Source organism: Agelaius phoeniceus, chromosome 2, assembly GCF_051311805.1.
Source record: "Agelaius phoeniceus isolate bAgePho1 chromosome 2, bAgePho1.hap1, whole genome shotgun sequence".
NCBI lineage: Eukaryota > Metazoa > Chordata > Aves > Passeriformes > Icteridae > Agelaius > Agelaius phoeniceus.
Window position 1 is genome coordinate 35,389,458 of NC_135266.1, and position 26,405 is coordinate 35,415,862.

General features: G+C 39.2%; 1 protein-coding gene across 1 annotated transcript in view; it reads right to left on the reverse strand.

The window, feature by feature from the left end:
- DHRSX (dehydrogenase/reductase X-linked) overlaps positions 1–26,405 on the reverse strand; it is a 161,968-nt gene that overhangs the window by 58,476 nt on the left and 77,087 nt on the right. Inside the window, exon 4 of the mRNA XM_054654665.2 lies at positions 1,321–1,422. Within this exon, the coding sequence (XP_054510640.2) occupies positions 1,321–1,422 (102 nt within the window). The remainder of the gene's footprint in view (positions 1–1,320; positions 1,423–26,405) is intronic.

Sequence of the window (26,405 nt, forward strand, 5' to 3'; positions counted from 1 at the left end):
TGGGTGCATAGAATTAAAAACCCCTTTTCCCATAAAATGCTGTTTCTTCAAATAGTGTTGTTCCCATCTGTGTAACAGTTTTTATTCTGTATGTTTAAAAGTAAATCTGGAAAGACTTTGTAACTAGGCTTAAATACTTACTAATTAACTCTAACTAGGCTTATATATCCACCTCTAATTATTGCATGATTAAAATAATAATGGTAGGCTTTTTTGACTAATCAAAGAGAAATGAATGTTTAACTGAACATTTCAAAAATGTTTCATATCAATCAGCAAATAAAAAACACTTGAATTTTTATTACAGTATTTACTTGTGTTACTGAGAGCTCTTTAAGGCACCAATGAATATAACAAACACATTTATTTACAGCATATTTGCTCTCACTAGGATGGAAGTGTGCACAGGGAAACAGAAAATGTTCTCTGGGATGTCTTAATAAAAAATATGTAAATAGTTGGGAAAACAAGAACAGCAGCATATCACAGCAGCAAACTTCTAAAAGAAACCTAAATTGTTGCTGGTGGGTTTTCCCCCTATTTAAATAGACAGGTGAAAATTCCCCTTTAGGACAGTGCATGCAGAGCATCCATGGTTTCTGGAAGAAAATTATTGTACAGGCTGGCTTCCAAAAATACTGTGGCTATAATACAAAATTAGATAGCAAGTATGTGAATAACAAAAGCTGAAAACCCTAAAAATAATTAGATTCATTTGATGATTCTATGAATGCAAGATAAATATTATCCTTTTAATTTGTGCTCTGACCACTGAGGATGCAGTTTTATGAACAGCTTTCCAGTAGCACCTGGATCTATGCAGTGACTTCTCTGAGGTTGCTGGATAATTTCCCAAATTATATTTCAGGTGGATTAAAGCCCCAGCCCAGCTCACCAGTCACCCACAGTAAACAAGTGTTTATACAGGGAAAAACATAAGGGGAGAGAAAACAAATAAAGGCAAAAAGACAGATTTTCTACTGGCATAAAGTAGAGCTGCTATTTCCTTTCTTATTTTTCTTAGAGATGCTCAGATTCCTGTATAATTGCATTCTTTTTAATGCTGGAGAGCTAAAAAATGACAGCAAAGGAACCAGATTTGCAATAACAACATGAGCAGGTGTGGCATTGAAGTGTTCAGGCTCCTCAGCTAACAATCTCTCCAAAAAATGCAATTTAACTCTAGAAAGACATACCAGTTAATATAGCCTTATGGTAACCTGCTGTATGGTTCAGATAATCTATCTGAAATCTGATAGATAGGACCTCAATTTGTCACATCTTCCCCTACAGGTATGTGAAGAAAAAAACAGAACTCACCATTATTCACCAGGACATGGAGTGGACAATTCTTTGCTCTAAACTGCTGCACAAATTGCCGTATAGACTTCATGGAAGCCAAATCACAGTATAAAAACTCCACTGGGAGAGAAGAGGAGAAAAAAACAGAGTTAAGTCAGTTACAATGTTATAAAAACACATAGACATCAACAAGGACTCCTGTGATAATGTCACTAGTAGAGTAAAAGTTTTAAAAAGAAAACAGACTTTTCAAAATCCTGGGTGAAGCTGGTCTCAGGTTCTTTCTTTCTCCTTCTTCCCTTCATTTCTATTTTTAAACTACTGATTCTTCACAGTGCAAATATGGGAAAAGTGGCTGTCAGGAGGTGAAGGAGGGCATCCAATGAAGGAAATATGCCCCAGCCCTACTGTTCTTACTACTGCTACCATTTAAGAAGAGGAGCTACAGTGCTGCAGCACTGAGATGATCAGGATATGGCAGCTGGAAATCAAATGGGGAGAGGATAAGGCACATCAGACACTGCAAGGTTTCCCTGTGCTCCTGATGCAAATATGCTGCCCTTTGTTTTTTCCCCAAGATTATCTGCTAAGTACCTGTGGTTGGAATAGTTTATAAACACTTTATTGCCAGTAGGAGAGTTGAGCAGCAGCACACCCTGAACACAGTAACTCCACTGATCACTAAAAGCAAATAGAGCATCCTAAGTAATGCTGTGGCTCTGATGGTCATCCAGGGACATTTGGTATCCAGGTCACCTGGGAGCAAAAACCAGCCATGAAAATGCCATGTAAACGTGGGTAAGAGTCGTGCTGGCCCTTGGCTTCAGCAATGGCAGTGTGATTTGAGAGGAACAGAGTTCACACAAATATTGTGGGGGGCATCCTGCCTATGCTGCTGATGTCAGTCCAAGGGCAGGCTGGCAGGGGGCTGCACCAACAAGATTGCTCAAGGGGCAGGGTGTCAGTCTCTAAATATATTTGGTACCAGTATGTCTTTATTGCTAAGAAAACACACATCAAACAGGTATCCATCCTTTTGTCCAAAGTGTTACTCAGCCATTGACCTGAACTAAAATGCTAGAAAATGAATTAGTCAAAATAAAAAATATTACTTAAATCCCCCAGCAGCTTTAAAGCCATCAGGTCTTAAATTTCTCCTACTGCAGTTGTTCAGCTTTCCACTGGACTCTCACAGCACTGCCTCATTGATTGCCTTGCCTTGCATGAAGCCATGACCAGAGTTATGAAGTGAAAAGAAGCACTGCCCCCTGCCAACAGCAGTAGCTGTCCCCACACAAACAATGCAAATTCTTTGGAAGCTCTGCAAAGGGAAAAAGAAAGAAAATTATGACCTTGTCCGACTGTTTTAGCCTTTAAAAAAAGTATATTTTGCATGCCAGGCTTTTGGCTTGTTTCAGCATTAGCTATGCTTTAAGGAAGAGAATATGATGCTCTGCCACAGATATTAGTCTCTCTTCTGGTTTCCTACTTGTCACAGTGGAAGCCCAAGTCAGCCAATTGTTGTCAACTCCACCCTGCCAAGACACTGGGGCTCTGAGGTGGATTTGCTTGAACCTCCTCTGTAAAGTGACTTTTCCAAGGAAGACCAAAAGGTGTTTCAAACTGAGAAAGTCAAACAATACCGAGCAACCTTCCGTGGCTAGGTCCATCAGAGAGAAAGGCAAAGGCTGTACAAACCATCTCCCCTAGTTCACTGTGTCCTTGCAGGGTGAGCCCTTACTGTCCTGTTTCGTTTCAGAGAGCTCCCAGATTTCCCAAGCTGTGGCAACCTCTGCACAGATGCTGTCTGCGGGATGGTTTTGGCCACCACATCAAAGGACTGGGGTTTCAGAGGCTCGCCATGTTTCCCCCCTCCCTGCTGCCCTCCCTCCTCCTGGCCCCAGGGCTGCTGCTCTGTGCTCCACAGGAAGGAGCAGCCACCCCCTGCCTTGCACATGGGTTCCCCCACCTCCTCCTATGAAAGAATCAGCCTTTGAAAGAAGGGGAAATTAAAGAGATACAGTTCTTCAAAAATGCCTTTCTGATAGGAGGATTAAACTATTGGATAAATAGACTCCAGTGCAGGCAGTAATACAAGACCTTTCCTCTTACTCTCTTCCTGGTCCATCAGACAGAGATGTTCATCCTCTCCCTACCAAGGCTCAGAGCTATAATGCCTCTTTACAGCATGTCACTACAGTAAAAGATTAGGAAGGCCTGCAGGCACAACAACGAGATAAATAAAAAAAGATATTCACAACTGTTATTTAATTTCTTTCCAGGAGAACAGTTTCTTTAGTTCCCTTAATATGAAGCTCCAATAATCCTTATCTATTCGGAACCTAGACAGTATTAGTCCTCTGAAATTGTTGTAGTAATGTATATAAATTATTCAGTGGCCATTTTCACTAAACAAACAAACAAGCAAGAATTCATAGATTCCACTTATAAGATAGTGTAAATACATTTTTTTTCAAAGTGGCTCTAAAGTAATACCATTTCAACAACACTGTCCCACAAATAGAAGTGGACAATTTCTTGATCTCTCAGCAGACCTTTAGGCTCTCAGCAATTTTCTTTAATTTCACTGAGGCCCTGCACCTGGAGATGGTAAGGAAATGTAGAAGTTATTAACTTCCGTCAGTGTTGCTCAGGCCATTCCTCCTGTGGCCTAGCTGCTGTACAAAACCACATGAATGGCACTGTAATTGCTCAGATATCCAAAACCTGGTCATAATAAATTATTAATAATTAGTGCAACAATGAGTGGAGTGAAGACCTAGATGAAGATTTATGCTGACTCTGCTGTTGTTCTACTTCATTAGGCAGCTCATCAAGGAAAGCATGAACTTCTTCTTAGGAGGCAGTCACACTGCCAATGGAGGAGTCCCTTTCAATACAAAGATATTTATCCTACAGGAGGCATTAGGCCTTCATTAGGTGTGGTATTTTGTGGCACAGTGCAGGCTCCAACCACTTCTCCATCACCAATATGGACTCTGACAACATTATTGACTCTATTGCCACTACATATGCAAGAAAAGCAGACCTCTGAGGACGTCCACTAAGCTAAATTTTAATCCCTTTCCTTATCTGGCCTTGCATTGCCAACAAGAATGGTGGTTAGACAATGCGTGCCAAGAGAGTGCTTTTTAGCCTGACCAATGCAGTCTGATCCATCCTGATAATTAACTTTTTGCTGCAGCTGTCTGATCTCCCCTCCCTTAATTTTCCAGTTCTGAACAACAAATGCTGTCCTTCATTATGACTGTGCAATGCCCAGACTAATGGCACACTAGGCCAAGGCTATCATTAGTAAACTTATTTACTTGCTTCCTTGGGAAGCACGTCATCATATTCTGCATTTGTAAAGCACGTGCCATCAAAAGATCAGAACATGCTTCAGAAAGGAAAACAAACAAACAAACAAACCAGCCCCCAAACTCTTCTCTCTGCTCACAGGGCCAGAGTCCTTGTTGGTGCTGATTCTTTGCCAGGGAGGTGGATCCGCTGGCGCGGCACCGCGCGGACCGAGGCGCCGTTCCCTTCGAGAAACTGTGCCAAAACGTGGCTCTTAGCCGTGTGCTGACTCACAGGCAGGGCTTTGAGCAGAAACTCAAGAGTTTCTTCTCTGTCCCATGGTGATTTTTTTCTATCAGTGTACTGGAGAATTACAAATTGAGAAGCTTAGAACAATGGTAGATTTTAGACTGTTGTGAAGTGTGCGCAAATATACTAAGCACAACAATTTTTTCGATGCCTTAGTAAATGAAGACCAGGGTTTTAATAATGTGAGCAAATGACCAAACTGGATTGTGAACTAGGAATTTAACTAGAATTACTTCAGGGAAGCAAGAATGGCAACGTTTTTCCATGTAGGATAGATATGAGCAAAAAGAAGATGTGCATTAACAGTGAGAAAACTGAAACACACCAGAATTCTTCTCTTTTACCAGAATAGTGGCCTTTCTGCTTTAGAGTTTAATAATCTAATAAGTTTTTAAAACTACCTAGTTCTTTTCATTTTCTGTATGCTATTAAGTACAAAAATAGAGTAGAAGATACAAACAGAATAAGCTACATACAGAATATCTGCAGCTAATGCTACTGAAATACTCAAATTTCTAACTCTACCCTATTTTATCTCTCCTTTTCCTGTATTACTTGCTTTTAGGTACTTCTGTAGTAACAGACATGCCCATATTTCTTTCTTCACATATGGTAGATGTGTCCCATGTTCTTACCTAAATATTTTTTCCAATGAAAGTAAGTACATCCATAATTGTCAGACACTGGCTAAAATTTTCACTCTTAAAAATATTTTCTATTCTTTTATTGTAATTTGATGACTCAGTTGTCAGAAAGTTATTAGCAAATGAAATAAAGACGGAGCAAAATTTCCCAAAAAGACAGCCAGAATTACTTATGCTCTAAACCACATATGAATAGATATATATATATGATGGTGCTACAATTGCTGCTTTCCTTAATTTATTTCTTTCAAACATGTATCTGCCTGGTGCAGCAACTTTTCAGCCACAGGGAAATCAGCACAATGTTTTCTGTCTGTACCTCACAAGGCCCATAGAGACCCCACAAAGCCATGCTGGCTGCCACGTGTGACACTGCAAAGCACATGTGCAGTGTTGTTCCTGCATTTTAGTCCCCTTGCTTGCTTGGTCATGGTAACTAAAAGGAGAGAGCCTGAATGAGTGGCATCTCCTGGAGAGCTTTTGACACCCTGAACTCCATGAAATCCAGGAGGAGGCCCAGCCTTAGGACAGCCTGACACAGCCCCTGAGTGCTCTCACACCCCTGAGCTTCGCCTTCAGGGTCAACTTCCCCATTTCTATCTTCCTGCTTCTTCACACTATTACCACACCTTTCTTCACATCCAGAGTTCCCTCCTTTGCTTTCCATACCAGCACAGCTGACTGTGACTGCACATTTCCTCTGTGTCTGTATCACAGGGCATAAAAAGCATAAAATGGGAATTTCAGTCTGGTGTGGAAGGAAAATTCAGAAATAAATAAGAATGGACAGGTATTTCAGTGAATGACTGTAACTGCTGAGATGTTTACTGATTAGCTGAACAGAGGAAAATGCAATGTTATGATTCCCTCAAAGACTACACCACTTAGGCATGGTTTAGATCCGATTAAGATGAGATAAGGCCACCTACCAACTACCACTTTTTATGCATTCAGCTCTAACTCACCATGTTAAAATTTTTATGGACAGCTACAGCTCTGCTTCAGCAGAAATAATAAGTCATAGTCTACTTGGTTTTAGTACTTATGCCACAGCAGTTTTCTATCATGCTTTCAATGTCTTTGTGTTAAAAGAACATGCAGGGGATACATTCTAAGGAAAGTTTCAAGTCTTTCCAGAACTGCAGGGAGCTGAGTCCTACAGAAAGGATTGCTTTGCCTGTTCCTACTTGCCACCCATCTATCCAGTGTCTGAAGATAGCAGAAGGAAGAGTTACTTCTTCAGCAAGGAACAAGGAATGCTTCCTAGACAAAATAATAAAAAATGGTGTTCAGTATTTAGGTATTCATCTTCAAAAAAAGCATCTCACAGGTACATCACATTCTGGTTTCTGTTTCTCAGCAGAATTATACTTTGGCACCTGCACAGCAGCAAAAAGAAATGCTGTCCTGCTCATAAACAACTGAGAATCTGAAACAACAACTGAAACAACATGATTCTGAGAGTCTGGACAATGCCATGGGGATGTTTATCAAAAAGGACCCTTGATAAGTCAAAAAACTTCCATCTGGTACCTGCTGCACTTCAGAGCAAGGGAAGCTCTGTCAGCAAGGTGGCAGGTGAAAATGAAGTGGAGCAAACCTCAGGAAAGACTCAGGAAAGAAAGAGTGTGAGCTGTGAGGAGAAGATGACATAAAGCAGTATTGACTAGAGTCTACTTGCCTTTTTTCATCACTCTGTCTTTACTGCGATGGTAAAATACAAAAGTGGTTCTACACTGCTAACACAAACTTGTGGTTTATCATTCTGCCAGCTGGGTGTGTGCAGCAGCAGCACACACAGTCCCCATCTACAAAACATAACTCCCATTAACAGAACTTTCCTACATTGTCTGGGACTCACACAATGGCTGTGATGCAAGTTGTGCTCAGACATGCATGATGACAGAACACTGCATGCTATTCAGGACCATCAAATGCTTACTGTAAAAGGACTTCTCAGTAAACAAAACCAAACAAAATCCTTCAGGTAAGCAAGGCATGCACCAACCAACTGCACATTGAGCACAACGAGAGGCAGCCAACATAAATGCAGCAAGCACAGTGTCTCCTGATTATGCCATGCTCCTGCCTTCATGCACTTGATGACCTCCATGGCCTCTATACCACAAGCACCATATAATCTCCTCCATTCTGTATTAGCAGCCAAGATTCACAAGGGTGAAACATTAAATTGATTAGCACACAGAAAATCCTAGTATGTGCAATCCTACCCATGACACTGGTCGATGCTTAATTCCAGTTGTGGTTATGGTGACAATTTGCAGAATTTTGGCTCCTAGTCCTTCAAATTATTATAAACACGTGACCTTGGACCAATGTCTGCTGGGTATTTCATAAGTTCTCACCAGTATTATTCTCTGTATTTTATTAGCCTGAATAATTTTGTGGCCCTTTATCAGACCACTGATCTTTCATGGACTATTAACAGAAATAATAAAGCATGGGTAACTCTAGATCAGCTTTACTGCTCAAGCTGACACTTGTGATATACCACTGAAGAAGAAGACAAATGGAAGATATCCATCTGTCAAAGTGTGTGAGAGCAGTGGCACAGATCAAAATAGTGAGCATATTTAAAGATATACCATTTGAGTACTTTTATATTAAAAGATACACACAATTTAAGGCAGCCTAGTTTGTCGACAGCCTTTAAGCAGGCAAGCAAGAGCACCCAAATTCAGCTGCTTCTTCTCTGAGTCATCCATTCTAGCACTTCTAACTTTAAAGGCAGTATAAAGAGATGAACTTCCTGTGCCTAATGTCAGCCTTTGTAAACAGCCTCCCTGTGTCATCCTCCAGCCACTCCAGGGAAACAAGAGCTCTGTATCAGTCTTACAGCATAAAGAGAAATAACATTAGGCAAAAATTAGAAAATAAATTTTATTTCTTCTTCATGAAAGTTTGAACTTTTTCTGCTCAAAGAGCTAATATAAAATAAAAGCACTTTGTGGTGCGATTTCTTAACCATAGAGCTTTCTACTAAGAGAAATGGGAGAAAAAATCTTCATCTGGAAGCTGTTTTCTTTCTCAGAGGTGGAAGAGTAAAATAAAGAAAGGAATTTGCTTTCAGAAACTGAGCAGTCAGCCTTAGCTACTTCCAGCTTCCACAAGAGAAGTGTGTGGCCTAGTGCAGTGATCCTTTAGCTTGTTACATTCAAGAAACACCCCAGTAGCTCTTGTGGACTGGTTAATCAAAATGGACAAAATTTAAGGGAATTTAAGGGAAAGAACAATGTTCCAGTTCCATCACTACCAGCAGCTCCCATTACTGCTAAAATGTCAGCTCCTCACAGGAGAGACCTCTGAAAAGCCTCACAAAGCACATTGCCAGAGTAAAATCTGTCTGCTTCACGGGGACGGAAGAGCTCACAGTGAGGTTCTGAAGATTCATCATATATGGACAGAAGAGAAGATGGTTTAGAATACCTTCTTTACTTTTATTGCCCTCATTGCTGGGGGACTGGTCTGGATGATCTTTAGGATTCCCTTCCAAACCAAACTATTCTCTGATTCTGTATACTTTTAGACATATTTTTCCTCTTGCTCCCTGGTGAACAGATTTTTATATTAAATTTTTTTGCTGTAATCTGTGAATTGTAGATATGGAGTTTTTTTTCCTTCTCAGGTGGCATTTACTTCTTGGAATGGCTTAACTCTACGCTGTGACTTCTATCTCATTTAAAGCCTAAAAATACGTGGCACATATGTGATGCACACAACACATTGTCCTCCAGTGACACTCTCTGTCAGGACTGAAACTCAAGTGAAGAGCTTTTTGGGTGTAATACAGAGTCAAGCTGCTAATGAAGATAAAAGTCAGCAAGGCTTATACAAGATGACAGAAAGAGAATGTACTTCAGTAAAAGCTAGGAGCATGATTCTTCCTAGAGATTATGCTGAGTCCTCAACTGACTTAAACTGGTGTAGTTTTGCCAGGTATACAGAGCTGTCATTTGTTTCCAGTTTCTCAGCTCTGGGTTTGCACATTCCCAATGTATCTTGGGTTGCAAAGCTTTAAAGTTAAAATATTAACTCATCTGTACAAGCATATGAAAGAGAGATGGCAAATAAAGGGGCAGAGACATTTTGCTGGTAGTCTCCTTCAGAATATTTTATTAGATAAGTATCCTCACTAAAGCAAGAGCCAGCACTCATCTTGAGCTGTTTCTGTCTCAACTTGCAGAATTTTTTTCTACATGAAACAGCTTACTTTTCAGAAGAAATTTAAATTTATTTATTTATTCAAAATGTTTTCTCCAAGCTAGCCAAATCCTACCAAATTCAATCCAGCTTCAAATTAGATACCTTGCTCATATCTGTACACCCTAAATCCTGCTGTTCTCAACCTCCCTAATTTATTTAACTTTTAGTGTGAAAGAAGCCCTCACATTACCAATGTGAGGGAGAATCAACATGAGCTTCTATGAAAAACAGGCTGTTCAGAAAGTGAGGGGTTTGCTAAAAAAGGGCCTTAATTACAGACACTTATAGAGCCATAACATTTGTAGAACTGACTTTTTGTTTTAGTTGCTACAATAACAAACCTCCAAATCCAATAAGACTGATTTTGGACTGCAATGGCTTAGTTCTGATGATACCCCAGTTCCCACAGTAGGACTGAGCTGGCCCACTTGGTCATGGTTGGTGCAGGTCTGGCTTCTGTCATGGATGTAATTGTCAAGAGATGTGAACTGACTCGTAACCTTCAGTCCCATAAATTTTACCTGCCATTCTAGATTTAAGTATCAAATGTTTCAGTCAAAATTCAGAATGCAACCAGCATGTCCTATTCTGTCATGCAGGAGCTTCTTTCCATAAGCCAACAGCAAGTATATACTTGGAGATCTGACATATATCACTTCTAGTAGGACATTTGTTAGTCTGTCTAGATATTTCATAGATAACATCAAATTTTGATTCCTGGCCAGACTTTAATACCAGAGAATCATTCTGTGATGGCAAAACAGACCTCCCATTCACATTTTGTGAAAAGAACACATATTTTTTGAGAATATTTGCTTACCTTTCCAAAACCATGAAAATAAAAAGCTCTGGTGTGAAAAAGCATGTTTGTAATAAGCTTCGGTATTACCACAAAAAACACCTCAACAGATATTCTGCTTCACACCCTCTGAGGTACCACAGAGAGGCTGATAATGTCTCTGCTTTGTAGTACTTCAAGGATAGAAACCTTGCAGGGTCCAAGAAAATAAAAAAGAAGGGAATAATATTTCCAAGCTCCAGGCAAGAACAACTTGGAGTTGTCAGAAATACAGCATCTAGACATGAGAATTATCCATTAAACATACTTTGACAAAGACTACCTTCCCTTTTCCCAGAGGTTTTCTGCTTTTCCCTCTCATGTCAGTCCTAGTGCCCATGAGGCAAGCTTGAGGGGCTCTCAGATCCAGCTTCAATCCATTTTCTTTTCCTTTTTTTTCTCTTTATTTGGAGATACTCTTTGCATGGATAATCAAGTCACTGCTCCCCTCTGGCAGCAGAGGTAGCAAATGTGGCAGAGAGAGGAAAAAAGGAGCAGGTAGCAGGGGTGAGGGAACTGCAAAAAGCCAGGGCTACCCTTTCAGATTTAGGCCAGGTTGATCACAGCTCACCTGGTTTCACCCAGTGGGGTGTCTGCTCTCCCCTCACACCCTCGCCCCACTTCATCCCACCCACACAGGTCTGCTGGTGCAGCTGCTTCTCCTGGTTCATGCCAACTACGCCTGGGACGTTACCTGGGATATGGTAAGGGAATATCAATAACCTTGCAGGGTAATGCTGTCATCCTTTCCCACTCCTCCAAAAATCAAGATACATAGGCTTATTTTTTCTTTTTCTTCTGATCTGACATGAGATTATTTCTCTTTCATGCTTAAGCAAGCTTAGGTCTGTAGAGGGCTTCTAAGATATGATTCATCTGACCTGTTTCACAAATCCAGTTTAAGATGAGATGAATCATGTCTTACAACTGTTTATTCCTCTCCACAGACTGCAAAAGAAGCTTGGGGACACTGACTCAGATTAAAACCTCTGCATTACAAACCTCAAAAGTTAGTTGATTGCAATCCTAGTGTTCAGTCTCAACTGCTAATGAACAAACAGAAAGAAGGTGAAAAAATCAGAGAGCAGGGAATGTGTGCAGATGACTCAGTGTTATTCACCATACTTGAGCTTTGGGGAAAAAAGAAAAAACGAGAGTGAGAACTTCGAGAAGAATCTTGCCAAAGGCTCATAGATAGCTGTAACACAAAGAAAATTCATGCTGGAAAAAGATAAGAAGTGTTGCAGGGCGTGTTTAAATTCCTCCCTTATTGTGAATGCCTCTGAAATAACTGTGACTTCACAACAGAAAATTTGAAATACTGTTGCACACTCTTATTCACAAACACATCCCAAGAGTCAAAGACAGCAAAGATAATTGTTGTGGCTGGTTTTGGTGAAATTGTGTATGCACATGCATGTAACTGGGACTGAGCTTAAGCAAACTGCAAGACATCATAATTTTTACAATAATGACACTATAGCTATGCATCCCAGGTGGGAACTGGCAGCTTTGCTGCTACTCTATAAATCACACACCTCTCACAGCTACTAATCTGCTGCAGAGATCTTTCAGGCTAGCAAAGTGACAGGAAAAAGAAGTGCAGAAGAATAAAATGCTAAGAATAGAACCAGTCTCTTGATTGCTGCTTCACAAGCTGCCCTGTACACTGGATCCCACCTCCTTTTTCTTTTTACTTCTATACAAATAGGTACTTCTTATATTTTTTATGAATGTATTAATATAAAAAAGGCTTTCATTTTTGGGTTTTTTTTCTTTGAGATGGATTAATCTTTAGGAAACTAGATCTCTAGATCTCACCCCTCACCCCATTCTGCATTATTTCTTTGTTATTCTTTTCATCTCACTTCCCTTGCTGGTCCTCCAGGACTTTTAACATGATCACTCTAATGTGCAGTCCCTACTCAGTAATGGGGCTTTAAAGCAATTATCTTTCATAGCACTTCACTGCTAATGCTGACCTGGAATTTCAGGCAATGCCAGCCAGAGGTGCTGAGCAAGGAGCCACAGGGTTCTTCTCCCCCATCTCAATGCTCAGTGCTTCTGGCATTTTCATTCTTCTTGAAGGCAAACTCACTTTTGGACATCAGTATATTTCTTTCCTTTAGAAATATGCATCCTGTGTATTGTTCAGTATTGGCTCATGCTGATAAGAACTTTCATTAGACATGTAGTGAAAATTCTTCCTTTTGTTAGAAAAAATAACCCTGGGAAGGCCATGTCTGTCTGGAAAAGGTATACTCTTTTGGGAACTATTTAGGAAAGAAACAGATACTTTTAACTGCCTATAACCCCCTTTCTTAAAGAAAAAAACAAACAAACAAAAAACCAAAATATTTTTTCTAAAGGTGCATCTTGGGGGAGATCCCAGGTGAACAAAACCAGGATACTGAAGTCTTTCTCCTATTCAAAAATCCAACTTGTGCATTACAGTCTTTTTCCACTGCCCTTTACACCAGTTTTAGGGAAAGAACTACCTGTACAGGTAAGTCTTGGCATTCCCATTCAGTCTCTGGACTCTATGGAGATACTTCATTAGCTAAACTAATTTTTAAAAGATGTTGGTGAGATAGTTCTCCTGGTCTGAATTTCTCACCTTCGGGAGGGACACAAGGTATGGATCAACGTGTCAGTTGTACCACAGTGAAGGCAGCCAAGCTTGCTGAATTGGAGAAAAGAGATGTAGAGCACAGTTAGACACATAAGAAGGTCATGAATCTATTTCTATGCACACCTGCTCTCTCCTTAGTGGGGAGGAGATCAGCATCTGAATGGTCTTTTAAAAGGCAAAGTCCCAGCACTGTTATTTCCCTTTGGTGCACACCCTTCAGGGAAAAGCCTTTAAGAGAGGTTAGGGAGAAAATGGATTCTCATTAGTCTGCTTAGTCCCAAGTATAACTCAATACAGTTAAAATGGATTTTTTTCCCATTCTCTAACCTAAGAAAAATAAATGCAGAAAAACAAACCTCTTTTAAATTTTGCATCCTCTACAGGGAATTAATAATGTATGAAATTATTCTTCCTACGCTTTCCGATGTATTATTGGCATTTACTTAATGAAAAAGCTAGAAATTCTCCTCACCATAGATTACTATTCCTAATTCAGTGAAAACTGTGATCCTGACACTATGAAGAAGGGAATTAGAGATCTGCACCTGGCAGGATACTGGATGTGGGAACATGAAGGTTTTGGATTTCTGCATATTGATAAACTTGCATTTTGGGGGAAGATTACCCCCCACACACATATTGGGAAAAAATCAGGTAATAACTTTTATTCATTTGAGCATGAGATTCTAGCAGACAACCTTTAACAGCAGGTCTGGATCTGAACAGTACTGTTTGAATGCATTTTGAATTGCTGCAGAGCTCCAGATTAATAGTGCTGCAAGATCAAAAGTCTGTGATGCAAAATTTTAGTGTTGCAAGTCATAGCATAAAACCCACACTGCCTGCATTTAGCAAATTCTCACCACCAAAGTGCCTCCATAAGCCTGTGTTTATGGTTCAGCTCTACGTCTGTAAAAGGCTGAATTTGGCCTCCAATGCCACAGAAAGCATCATACAACCCACCCTGGTGCTAGGAAGAGTGGTGGGTCTCCTTCCTGCCCTCCCTCTCCTATCCAGAAAAGGGCAGAGCAGATGAGCTGATGCCCACCTGGGAAAACATGTCAGCTCTGCCTGAGAAAAAAGGGGAGTGGGGCTGCTGTGAGACTCGGACCCAGCCCTGGCATCACTTGTGCTTCCTCTGGTTACTTCATAGGAGTGACACAGACTCTCTCAGCTATTATTTTGGGGGGCCAAAGCAAATCTGGTTAGCCATGTATAAAGCTCTGGAACAGCACATTTCTAATAGGTAGGTAGAGTGCTAATTTAATGGTAAATTATATATTTGGGTTAGCAGCTTGGCTGCTTTGTTGTTTGGTTCTTTCAGACAACTTGGATGACGGCCATCAGCTCTCTGTGATTTATCTCTATTTAATTTTTCCACTTTTTCAGACCTTTGGCTGTTGGTAATTCAATTTCTGGCAACTGCAGCCCTTCACTCCCTATTATAAGTTACACCCCAAGGCAGACATACTGCCATCTGCACTGCAACAGTGGTGGTAGCTAGTGGATGCAGGGAGGCAAGTGTCCAGATGCCACTTGGGCTCTGAAATAGCTTTAATATACAAATGACTGTTTGGATTAGAAATATTATCTAAATCCAAATATGAGCCCCTCAAAAACATTAGGATACTCTCCCAAGGGATCACTTCCCTCTGTACCCCACTTTTGCGTTTTGTTTGTCCCAACAGCTTTCATGGATGAGGAAAATTAAGTATTTTCTTTTGCTCAGCCTCCAAAACCATCAAAGGAGGAACTAATCCCCATCCAGTCATCCTTCATACACACTCACTTCACTTCCCACATCTTCACTGATCCTCTCCTCCCAATCTCCGTGCTCTCCAGAAAAAAAATCGTCTTTTGGGAGATTTGAGCTTACAACAAATCATCAGCTGCTGCTTTTCTGAGAAATATATCTTGCTCCCAGCTGCTGGCAGCAGCTCTCCACAGGTGGCAGGCACAGAATAGTGCCACAAGGTGCTGCTGCACTTAAAAGCAGGTAGACATCGTCATCGTCCCCTGTCCAGCAAGCCTGAAAATGATACTAGCCTTGGCCTGAATTAAAATTGGATAATTATATTATAGGCATAAATTATGTCAAAATCTTTCTAAAAAGCTCAAAAGGACATCCCCTGCTCTGAGGTGGGAAGACAATTCAGGAATGCCCAGATCAGCACCAGTGTGGTCCACCTTTCTGCCCTCCTGTGTGACACAGGGCCTGACCCCTCACTCACTTAATCCTGAGGCAAACCTATAATTTCTCAATGAGCTATGGCACAGCTTGATGAGCTACTAGCAAGAAACAAGGATGCTGCTACTTCTCCATGAGATGATTGTCCTGAGATGTAGAACATGGTTACATCTTCCTGTCCTCTGATGAGAAAGGGGGACTACAGTGGTTGTCCTGCATGATAACCAGCAGGGTGGAGAGTTGCTCATGACATCACTGGAGAAGTCTTTTGGTTCTTTTTATATCTCCTTGGAAAAATATTTCAATGTGCAAACTGGCATCTCCTAAGCAGAGATCCACCTGATTTTATCCAGGCAGTGTTTCAGCTGTCTCTATCCAAATGCTTCAGCATCTGTCTGATAATGTATCTTTAAACTTTCTGGACTCCACAGTGAGAATGCGAAAATTTCATTTGCTCCTTGTTGATAGGCACAGCTATCTATAATACACATGCAAACAGCCTGTGTGGGTGACAGCCCACCATACTCAGCCTTCAGTTCTGTTTTAGGGCTACCTTCCCAAAGAGAATAGATGAACTGGAAAGATGTCAGGCTCTCTAATACCTCTCCTCTGATAAACTTCTGAAAGTCATGACAAAAAAAGGTAAATCTATCATAAGTATTTCATATTTAAAATAATTGCTATTCTCTAAAGATGTCTTTGTTGTTGCCTCAGCAAAGTTAATGAAAAAGAAAGGGAAGCCCGAGCCAGAGAGAACAGAGAGCAACTTAAAGACATTTGGGGAATGTGGAATTAAATTCTGCTGGAGGGTAATATTCACTTTCCACATAATTTTGTTTTTGTGGAATAAAAGACTTGTTACAGCTTGGCAATGCTTTTTAAGACATCTAAATTTCTAACAGAAAACAAACTCTTTAAGATGCTTGACTTGCATTGTTCCAAGTTATTACATTCTTTAGCTCTAGTCAAAACGGTTTTGATATTTTAATATCTATTTTATTAACATAAGCAGAAGTAGCATTGCCTCTGCATAAGATGTGACTCAAAGCAATGATTTTATACTACTTTAATGTAAGACTGTTTACAAAAACAAATCAAAAAACCTGTGAAAGCAATTTGTACCTCAGCAAAGATTTTTTAAAAATTAAGAAATTAAGAAGAAAAATGTTTTAAAAAGGTACTTTACTCAATATCACTCTACTTACATAAGCAGCAGGTAAAGCACCAATATTGTCCAAACTTACCACATTTGCATTTTAAGAAGACTTCCAAACACTCAGAAAGTGAAGCACAGACTGCAGAGCCTTGAAAGACACAGCTCTAGGAAAGCCACTAGTCATAGAAAACCTTGACCTAAGTATTAGTGTGAGCTAGCAAAGATTAATGTGCAAGATGGTTTATATACTTGAAACATCACAAGATTAGAAGAACAACAGAAAAAGGTGAGATTGCTTTCTACGGACAGCGAGAATCCTGTAGGCCCTTGCTGCAGTTACAGTTTAGTGGGATCCCTTTGAAGCCAGAGGATAAGCTATCCTGTGTGAGAACATCAAAGCAGTCAAATAATGACACATTGGTGTGGCAAAAGCTATGGCTTTCCCTTATCTGTTCACAGCTCTGCATTTCTGCAGGGCAGTGTGGAGAGCATACCAATGTGCACAGGGATGGCCCAACAAATACGAGTGCTCGTCCGTGATGATAACAAATGGTACAATTATCAGAGTCACAACAAAGTGTGGAACTGAAAAATTACTAATTCAGCGTATATATCACATTATCCAATCTACCTGAAAAGAATGCAGTGGGAAAAACTGTTATGAATTCTGAAAAAGTGTTAAAAATTCATCAGACCATGGAAAAGACATCTCCCTAACCTATGAGCCGTTTCCTGGCCACTTACCGCATTTATTCCAGCAGTCTGTGGGACGGATCCGTTAAAATGTAGCATTAGCTAGGGAAGATATTCCCTGTCATCTGAATGTTTGAGAGCTCCTTGAACCCAAGATTTCAAACAGCTTTGTAAGCAAAAGTGACAGTGTTTATCAGGGAGGGTAAAATATAGGAAAATAATTATATACACTTGTAGTTAATTATTTCACTATTGAAATGCAAAAATTGATCTAAGAAAAATAATTATTAAGAACTTTTAAGAATGAAAATACAATGGTGATTTTTTAAATTAATTTAACAGTTGACTTACTTTAATTAGTGATAAATTGTTTATTGCAAGTTTCTTTAATCACCTTCTATTTACACATGGGAGCCTCAGTCTTGGTTGAGTTATAGAAATCACTGTAATAATAAACAATGCAAGATATTATCTAATCCTTATGGGTTTGTGTTTGTTTGTGGAAGATACAGCATTATATTTTTTTTATCTTACTTTAATAAGTTATGTGTAAACCACCTATTTTAATTTAAAGGTAGGGAGCATGGAGTGAGCAGACCTTTTCTAATCATGGGCATATCCACATGTCCTGTGTCATATCCCATCAAAAACTCATCAACTTCTACTTGAAATACATCTTTTCTTGCAGTATTATGGGAAGCCTAAGTCATAATTTCACTTATCCAGCTGATGGGAAAATAACTTCTAACCTTCTAACCTTCATGGCTAGTTTACACCTCATTGGTTTCGTAAATTGCCTTTTGCTATGAATGTGCTTCTACTGGTTTCATTATTTGTCCTAGTGACATATCCATGGGCAGCAAGAGCATCTTCTCTCACATTTAATTATTTTTGGACAAAACCAGCCAAGTTCACTTAGTCCTCTTTTGTTACTGCAGACTCTGTTTACCTCAGAAAGTCTGCTCCATTTCAGTTTGAGTTCATTTTACTGAACTTGAAGAGCAGGACACCGCTTTGTATCTTAGCTGGAATGCAATGGAAGTTGAAAATTTACTAATTTCCTTTGGGTGCACACCACCAAATACATCTTAGGATCATTTGTCTTCTCCAGAGGTCTATATGAAAGTCTAAACTGCTACAGACATGGCTTCTCTTTGTCACCTTTAGTCATCCTCGTAACATTGAACACACAGATGTCCTCCTTTTCCTCAGCTATTTTTAGCAAATGAGCTTTGAGTTTATAGCTAAAATCTTATTTTATGTTACAGCTCAGGGAAGACTTTTGATACCAGACAGACAAAAAATCATCTCAGTATTAATATTTTGCAGCTTATTAGCACAGCATACTTCTGCTGAATTTCATTGCACCACACAGAGCTTCATTTGAGATGATTAAAATTTAATATCAAGACGTTCAACTAAGCTATGCTGGAAAATCTGCCATTAAAATTCGTTTAAGTTTCATTACACCAATCCATGGAAAAATCAACTATGACAGGCTCAGGAAAGTTCACATTTAAATAATGCTCTTTATACCCATACAGGGCACATAGAAAAAGTCTGCACCAAATACCACAACTTTTTAACAAACTACACCTTCTTTGCTCAATCTTTGGGGGTGTATGGGAAGAAAAATGGGAGAGCAGAAGAAAGGACAGTGCTTCGAAGTAAAGGTTTCTGATCTCATTGAATGGAAAAATACCAGATAAAACATGTCAAGAATGCAAATAAAAATGAAGACTGTTTCCACAACGTATAATAATCTGTAGTAATGTGAATAATAAAACCGCAGGAGTTACTTTGGCTTGAAATTTTTGTTGGAAGGAGATAAATTAAACAGCAAAATTTTGAAGTACTTTTTTTCTCAAACATGTCTGGTGACCATGAGGAATTGTTAGAAAAGATAAGCATGAAGATGGTTGGAGTTTGGGGTATTATTTTTTTTTGGCTGGACTTGTGGCAATAGAGGTTTCTTTCTTTGATGTTTTTGGTTTTGTTGTTATTGTTGTTGTTTTGGTTGGGTGTTTTGAGGAGGCAGATGTTTGTTTATCGGTTTTTCTTCTATTTTTTAAATGGTCATAATTTATTTTAAAACTTTTTTCCAGTTTTATCAACAGTACTTAGCTCTTGGAGGGCTGAGTCTCCATTTTTGACTGGCATTCTAATCAGAGGAATCAAAGTCCTCCAGACACTCTGTCCCAATCACAATCAGCAGACCTGCAGCTGCTCTGGCTTGGGTGAGTTCCTGGCAAGCAAACTCCAGTTCTGGAACTACATAGCCATAAGAATAAACTTTACTTTCCTGACAGCAAACTTCTTTAATATTTTTGATTATTCCCTCACTCCTATTTGATAAATCATATTAACACAAATAATATTGATTTTTTACATTTTTTTTTACTCCCTTTGTCATTATTGTACATTGTCCTACCAATGTGAATGTCCTATCACAATTTCCATCATATCCCTTTTGATTCATGACTTTTTTTTCCTAGTATCAAATCATATCTCTCTTTACCACGTTCTTAGTTATAACGGGAGAAGGAATCGGTGATTCAAAGCTCCTTTTCATTATTCCTTCATATTTTGCACCTGCCACAGAAAGAATTGTTTTTTTCCCAGTGTGGAGATAGCTTTTGCACTTGTGGTCTGTGCAAGCTGTGGTGGGTAATTGAAATTCATCTGCTCACAAGGGATCGCTACATCCAAACCAACAACTCACTATCTTGTCTCCTGCTTCCTGCAGCTCCCTGTGGGGTCAGATGTCCCTCTTTTGGACCAAGTCTCTGTTCTGTTATTTAAACATACACCTTGCTGTCCAGTCCTTCTCCAGCACAGACCAGACCTGGGGGATCCCACAGCAATCAGTGGCGCATTAAAGAGTTCATCTTTGTTCCACCAGACCTGTGATCGGGGCCAGGACAGAAAAACTTTCTTTAACCCTACCCCCTCAAAGCTTGTGAATCCAACCCTGAAATCTCACAGGATTCACTACACACCAGTGCTGCCACTTGTGAACATAATCTTACTCTGGCCCCATGCTTATGGATTAGAAAATGCATGGCATGTTTAGGCACATGAATGGCAAATAGGTTGCATGTGATCTTTGTTTTCTATTTTTCTCTTAATGAAATTCCATTATGTTGGAAATAATTTTAATGAAATGCATGCAGGAAACAAGCAGAAATTGTTTTAAAATTAGATTTAATTATACATTAACTGCAAGTCTTGTATGCAATGACCTGATACAGTACTTAACATGTTTATCATTAGAAATTTAATGATAAAAACAACCAAAAATGCTTTTGGTCCCTCTAACAGTTGGATAAAAGCATAATTTAATTGGCTTATTAATGGGTAGAAAGTCAGAGGGATTCAGGAATGTGACTCTCTGCCTAGAGGATTAGAATAAACAACTATGACAAGAAAACAAAAATGTTTCTATTTCCACTTTCTCAGATGATAATTTGTAGCAGTTATATAGGATATGAGTTCTAAGAAAGTAAATGACTTCCCCAGTACTGTTACATTTGTCAAAATTATCTCAAAGAGTGGTAGCTGGAGATGTTTTGTGATATTCCTGTTTGCTGCAAAAGTCTATGCCCAAATATAATAATCATCCATGAGAGACTGCATTATTTGTGCATTCTACTTCTACAGTGATGCTGAAAAGTGAAACTGATTTACCTGCTTATCTATTCCAGCTTTTGTTCTTTTGCTAAGAATCCATTGACCCACGTAACTACTTTCTTATTCACCTCATAACAGTTTTCTCAGAGAGTTGGTGAGCTCATTAATTTAAAGGAAAGCTATTTTGATCTAAGACTAGATAAGATGAAAAATTCATCTCTCCTGGAAATTTTTTTATTTCATTTGTTTTGTTTTATCAGCCTTGTTATTAAACTCGATTTCTCATTTGACCTTATTTTCCTTTAACTGATGGACATGCATCCAATGATAGCCTCCCTGTTCAAATTCTTCAATCTAATTTTAGTCCTCACAGGAGACCACACATTACACAATCACTGCTATAACCATCCAAAATGTTGTATCACAACTAGCTGTTCTTCAGCTACCCTAACATATTCTTAGTTGCTTTTGTTGTGCCTTTTATTTTTCCCACTGCTGCTAACAGCCCTTTAGCTTTAGTACCTTTTGCATATTTTCTCTTAAAATATATGACAAGGGACTTTGCTATTCCAAGGAAAATCTACACGGTCAGGCAGAAACTCAACACAGATTTTTTGCCTGGGGTGTAAACTGGCAGGATGCAAGCTGGCTCTGGTCTGGAATTTGATGTAGAGTTGTGCATAAGCAAATACACTTGGCCAATACTTGGATCCAACACCTAATTTTCCCTTTAAGGCACTTTCTACAGTTCTTCAGTAATTTCCTTATGTGTGTGTATGCATACATGTATGTATGTACACACATACATATTTTGTTGCAGCAAGTCTGGTTTTTGAAGTATGATTTCAGGGACTTAAAGTGCTTCTCCTTCCTTTGATTTTGCACAGCACTTCACAGAGTAAGCATTCTTGACATCCTTAATTTTAGGGTCTTATATTTTTGGTCCACTGTTGGTTTAGGAAAAAAGAGATTGATGCATACAATTACTAGGAGCACACAGAAAATTATTTAAGGCAAATTCTTGACTTGCCTACTTTTGTGTGGCCTATGGGTTATCCCAATTTATTAAGGTTAACAGTACAATTACTCTAATGCAAAGCAAGTAATTTAACAGGTATATCATTTGAGGGGTGGGATTTTATTCCTTCTTTTCCAGGCCAAACTGTAATTCTGAGCATTGGAGCCACCTCACTCTGTCCCCAGAAACCAACCACTTCCAATGAAACAGCAGCAGAGAATATTTTCTAGCTAGCATTTTGCATCAACACTGCTCATGCAGCTGAGAAGCAGCTGGCCAGATTTTAATTGAGCTTTTCCAAGTAATGGACCTCAGCATGGGATCAAGCACAAAGAAGATATGAAGCAACTGAAAAGGAGACGATGTGACAGACATTCAATGGTAAATGAAGCAGCAGTAGCTGCTGTGGGCAGGTGTCTCAGAGATCTGCAGCAAATTTCATTCTGGAGTGCCTGGATGATGCCTCCTTCACACCTGGCCTCCTGAGGTTGCCAGCTACCCCTCTATAATGTTTTCTCCCCGTGGCAGTTCCCGCACCCGTACCAAGGATGGCAGCAGCACGCTGGGGCTCGAGCACCCACAGCTCTGCTCCTCACTGTGCTGCCCACTGGGGCTGGACCCCGTGGTGCCCGTGGGGCAAGCACCCTCCTGCTGCTGCAAAGAACCCCTTGCTCCTTGTGTCAGCAGCTACCAAACATGTCAACAGTCTCCTTTCCCCTTAAGACACCCAAACCATGGAAGACTGATGGAGACTGCAGTGCAATTCAAACCCAACTCATTTTGGAAACATTGTGCTGTGATGAAACAGTGAAAGAAACTCATCTTCTAGGAAAAAAAAAATCCTCATTAGATGAAAAATACATGGAAACAGCTACAAAAAATATGTCAGAGCTGTACTGCAAGGTTTCAGTATCATTTGCCTCATACTCATTACTGAAATTCACAAGACTTGCCATGATATGCTGATAGGCTACAGCTGTAATACTTTAAGCTGCTGTTAAGAATTCAAGACATGACAATCAGAACAGTTCTCTTTATATACAATTAGAACATTCATTTGCTCGTTCATAGCAAAATTAGGTAGTAGAAGCAACCAGAAGCTGGGAAAGCAGCCAAGCAATAAAATTGATTGATTGCCCAAACACATAAAAATCATATCCACAGCTTTCAAACAATCTCTCAAAAGCAGATCAGCTCTTCAACATTACCAAACAACCTGGTTAGACAGGATGGCAAACCTGCTGTTACATGGAAGACAAAGTTTGTCTGTGAGGTGTAGCTTACACAATTACTGGTTGTTCAAAATAGTGTACACCTCCATAAGTCTGTCTCTGTTTAAATGAATTACCAGAAATTATTCAGAAAATTCATTTTTATTTATTCCTCAATTACACAATTTTCTTTATTCCTCAATTAGACATACAGCTGTGTGTTGAGAGAAAACATACCAGTCACATCACCTATGTTTTTTTTCCAAAAAGATGCACTCATTTTACTTTTCAGCTGCTTCTTTCATAAGGCTACAGACCACTTCCCCACAGCACATCAGTTTTCTTTGGTTCATACATTACAATCAAAATGGATTTTGATTGTAAAATCCTTTAACCAAAGGATCCAGATTTCAAATTATATCCATCTCTCCTAGACTTCCACATCATTCTCTTAAAGTCAACATTGTCCAAACCAAGTATTAAACAAACATTTATAGTATGAACTGCAGAAATGAAAGCAATTTTGGTGTATTCACAGGCAGATTTTTCAGTGAAAGGCTGGTATATTCGACCTCTGGTCGTCATCATCAGAAGAATAAGAAGAATATTCAAAACTAGGCAAATAATTCAAATGAAGGTATTTTAATTAAGCAAATTAACTGGTTTTTCATTGAAAGAAATCCCAGTAAGAAATCTGAATTCAGCTTCGGAGAAGGTGCTGAATACAACTCCCTGTGTTCTAGTCAAAGTCATCTCAAAAACTGTTTCTGATCCTCACTAACTGAATCAAGGCCACAGCTGTGCATTCAAAATCCACACTGGTTTTTGTTATTATTATGTGTGACAGCTTTAGTCAACATGAAGGATCAGAATTCATGGCACAGAGCATTCAGAAGGATTCAGTGTCTTGCCCTGGCAGAAGCTATTGAAAATCCAAGCCTTTTCAGGCTCTGATCAAGGGAAAAAATTACTGCTGACAGGTACAAAAACTTGTTGAAATACTTTTCATAGGTGAAGTTGCTTATGAGACAAAAATCTAGCAAATATATGGCAATAAATATCTTCAAAGACTTTTGTAAGTATTAACTAATGAAAATTAATTTCACTAAAATTTCTACTTGACTCTTAAGTGGTTGGTTAAACAAAACAGCCAAACAACCCTACATGCATGCTTAAACTAGAGCCTCTGAAACAGATTTGATCCACATTAATTACTAAAAATAATAAAGCATCATGAATTTTACCTACATATATTGAATGGACATTACTCAGCAGTCTCTGAGCTGTAAGAGTTGCAATAGTCTTTTTGTTTTTTAAATTGTGGTTCAGTTTTCCATATCATTGTAATTACTGCAGCTGCACTGTTGCCAGCAAAATCCTAGACTCAAGCTCTTGGCTATGACAGCACATCTAAGTAATCATCATGGAATACTAGGCTAAACTCAAACAGGTTTCTTTTTATGAGTATATACATGAGCAAAAGCTAAAGCATGTTTAAACAAAGCAAATCAATTCAAGTAAAGCCTCCCTACCTAATAGATTCACACAGCTTATTAAGAAGAGTAAACATTAAGAACACCCATCAAATGAGAGAAATAAGGCCTTGGTTGTCCTATCCAGGCAGGGCAGGGCATAGCCCCAGTTTCAGGATGTCTTAGTGCTCAGAGAAGAAAATCCATTATGAAATAAGTTTACTGTGGACTTTTCCCTGCTTTGTCCATTGCTTGTTGTCCTACTTTGCTGCCTAGCAGAGCTGTTTTGATTAGCTGATGACTCCTGACTGGGCACATCACCTTTGCTGGACAGCAGGAGTCATGGCTAAAGTGACTTCTTATTCAGCTGGCCTTTTCAAATGACAGGACAGCTTCTTCCACTTCTCCTTCTAGAAACTCCCCAAGTACTTCAGAAACTTGTAAGTTGTAAACAAATACTGGCTCTAAAGAAATATTTAGAGTAATATTCTTAGTCAGTGGAAACTACCAGCATCATTTCCTATAACGAAAACTCTCCCTTTCGCATATTTTATTCCATCCCTAGTAAAACTTGAAGAAATTGCCAATATAAGTTGGTCAACAACTGTGTCATCCTTGGATTGTGACACCTCAGGTGCTACAAGCTTTTTCCACTGACATGTCCTAATAGGACACCACTGTAATGGCTCTAATCTGTCTGTGAGGCAGCCATTGCCACACTAGGGCTGTGAGTGATGAATGCCACACTACAAACATTTGTTTAAAAGGTACTCAGACACACAGATTTGGAGGCATCAGCTCCAAACCAAGAAACTCTACTCTCCTTAGATTATAGTATACTTGGGTAGGAAGGTAGCCAGAGTATTACAAATTATATCTTGAGAAGACATAGTTGGTCTGATTTTCCTTGTATTTTGTCCCAGCAGTTGTAAGTATGGACAGCATAGGCAATAGGAGTGTGAAAAAAGGTTATTATTTTTATTTATAGCACTTAGCAACTCCTTAGCCATGGTGAATTTGTCCAGATGAGTGACTAGAATGAAAAGGACTGGAGGGCTGAAAAGCTCCAGAACAGGAATTGATTAGCTGAGAATCTCTTATCAGAGGCACTGGGCATGGGTCTGTGGTTCATATACACAGACACAAATCACATTCAGAAATTAGCTGCTTAGTTCATTATGTAAATTTTTACATCTAATTACAAAATACATGCTAAGGAGTGCTTCATATTCCAAGGGATTTTGATCTCTATGAAAATTATTAAATACAGAATTGGTAAATAGATTAATCATTTAATAAAAAATTTGAAAAGGAAAATGTAGGAAAATGAAAATAATTACTATACAACACTGTGACTTCATGCAGAATTAATTCAGAATTTCAAATAGAAAATCCAGTTTGCTTGGAGGTTTTCCTGTTTATCATAATTTTAAAACTGTCTATCTGACATCATCATTTACTTAGCACGGTACATCTTGCAGTCATTTCTATTCTCTCTCTGGTTGCATAACCTCTCTGACCAAACAACCTGAAAATACATGGTTGCTTCTGAAGAGAATTCAAATCGATAAAATGCTAATATAAGTGGTACTGAATGGCATTAGAAAGCCACCAACATTACTGAGCAGATAAAATTAGCATTCTTCTACAACATTAATACTCCATCACAGAATGCAGCTCAGAGCACATGCCTTTCTCTATCTTTTATTCAAATTAACTCCTGGCTTTTCCTTGTTTTGTGGCTTTATAGTAATGTGGAATTATGATGGAACACTCAGTTGCTGCCCA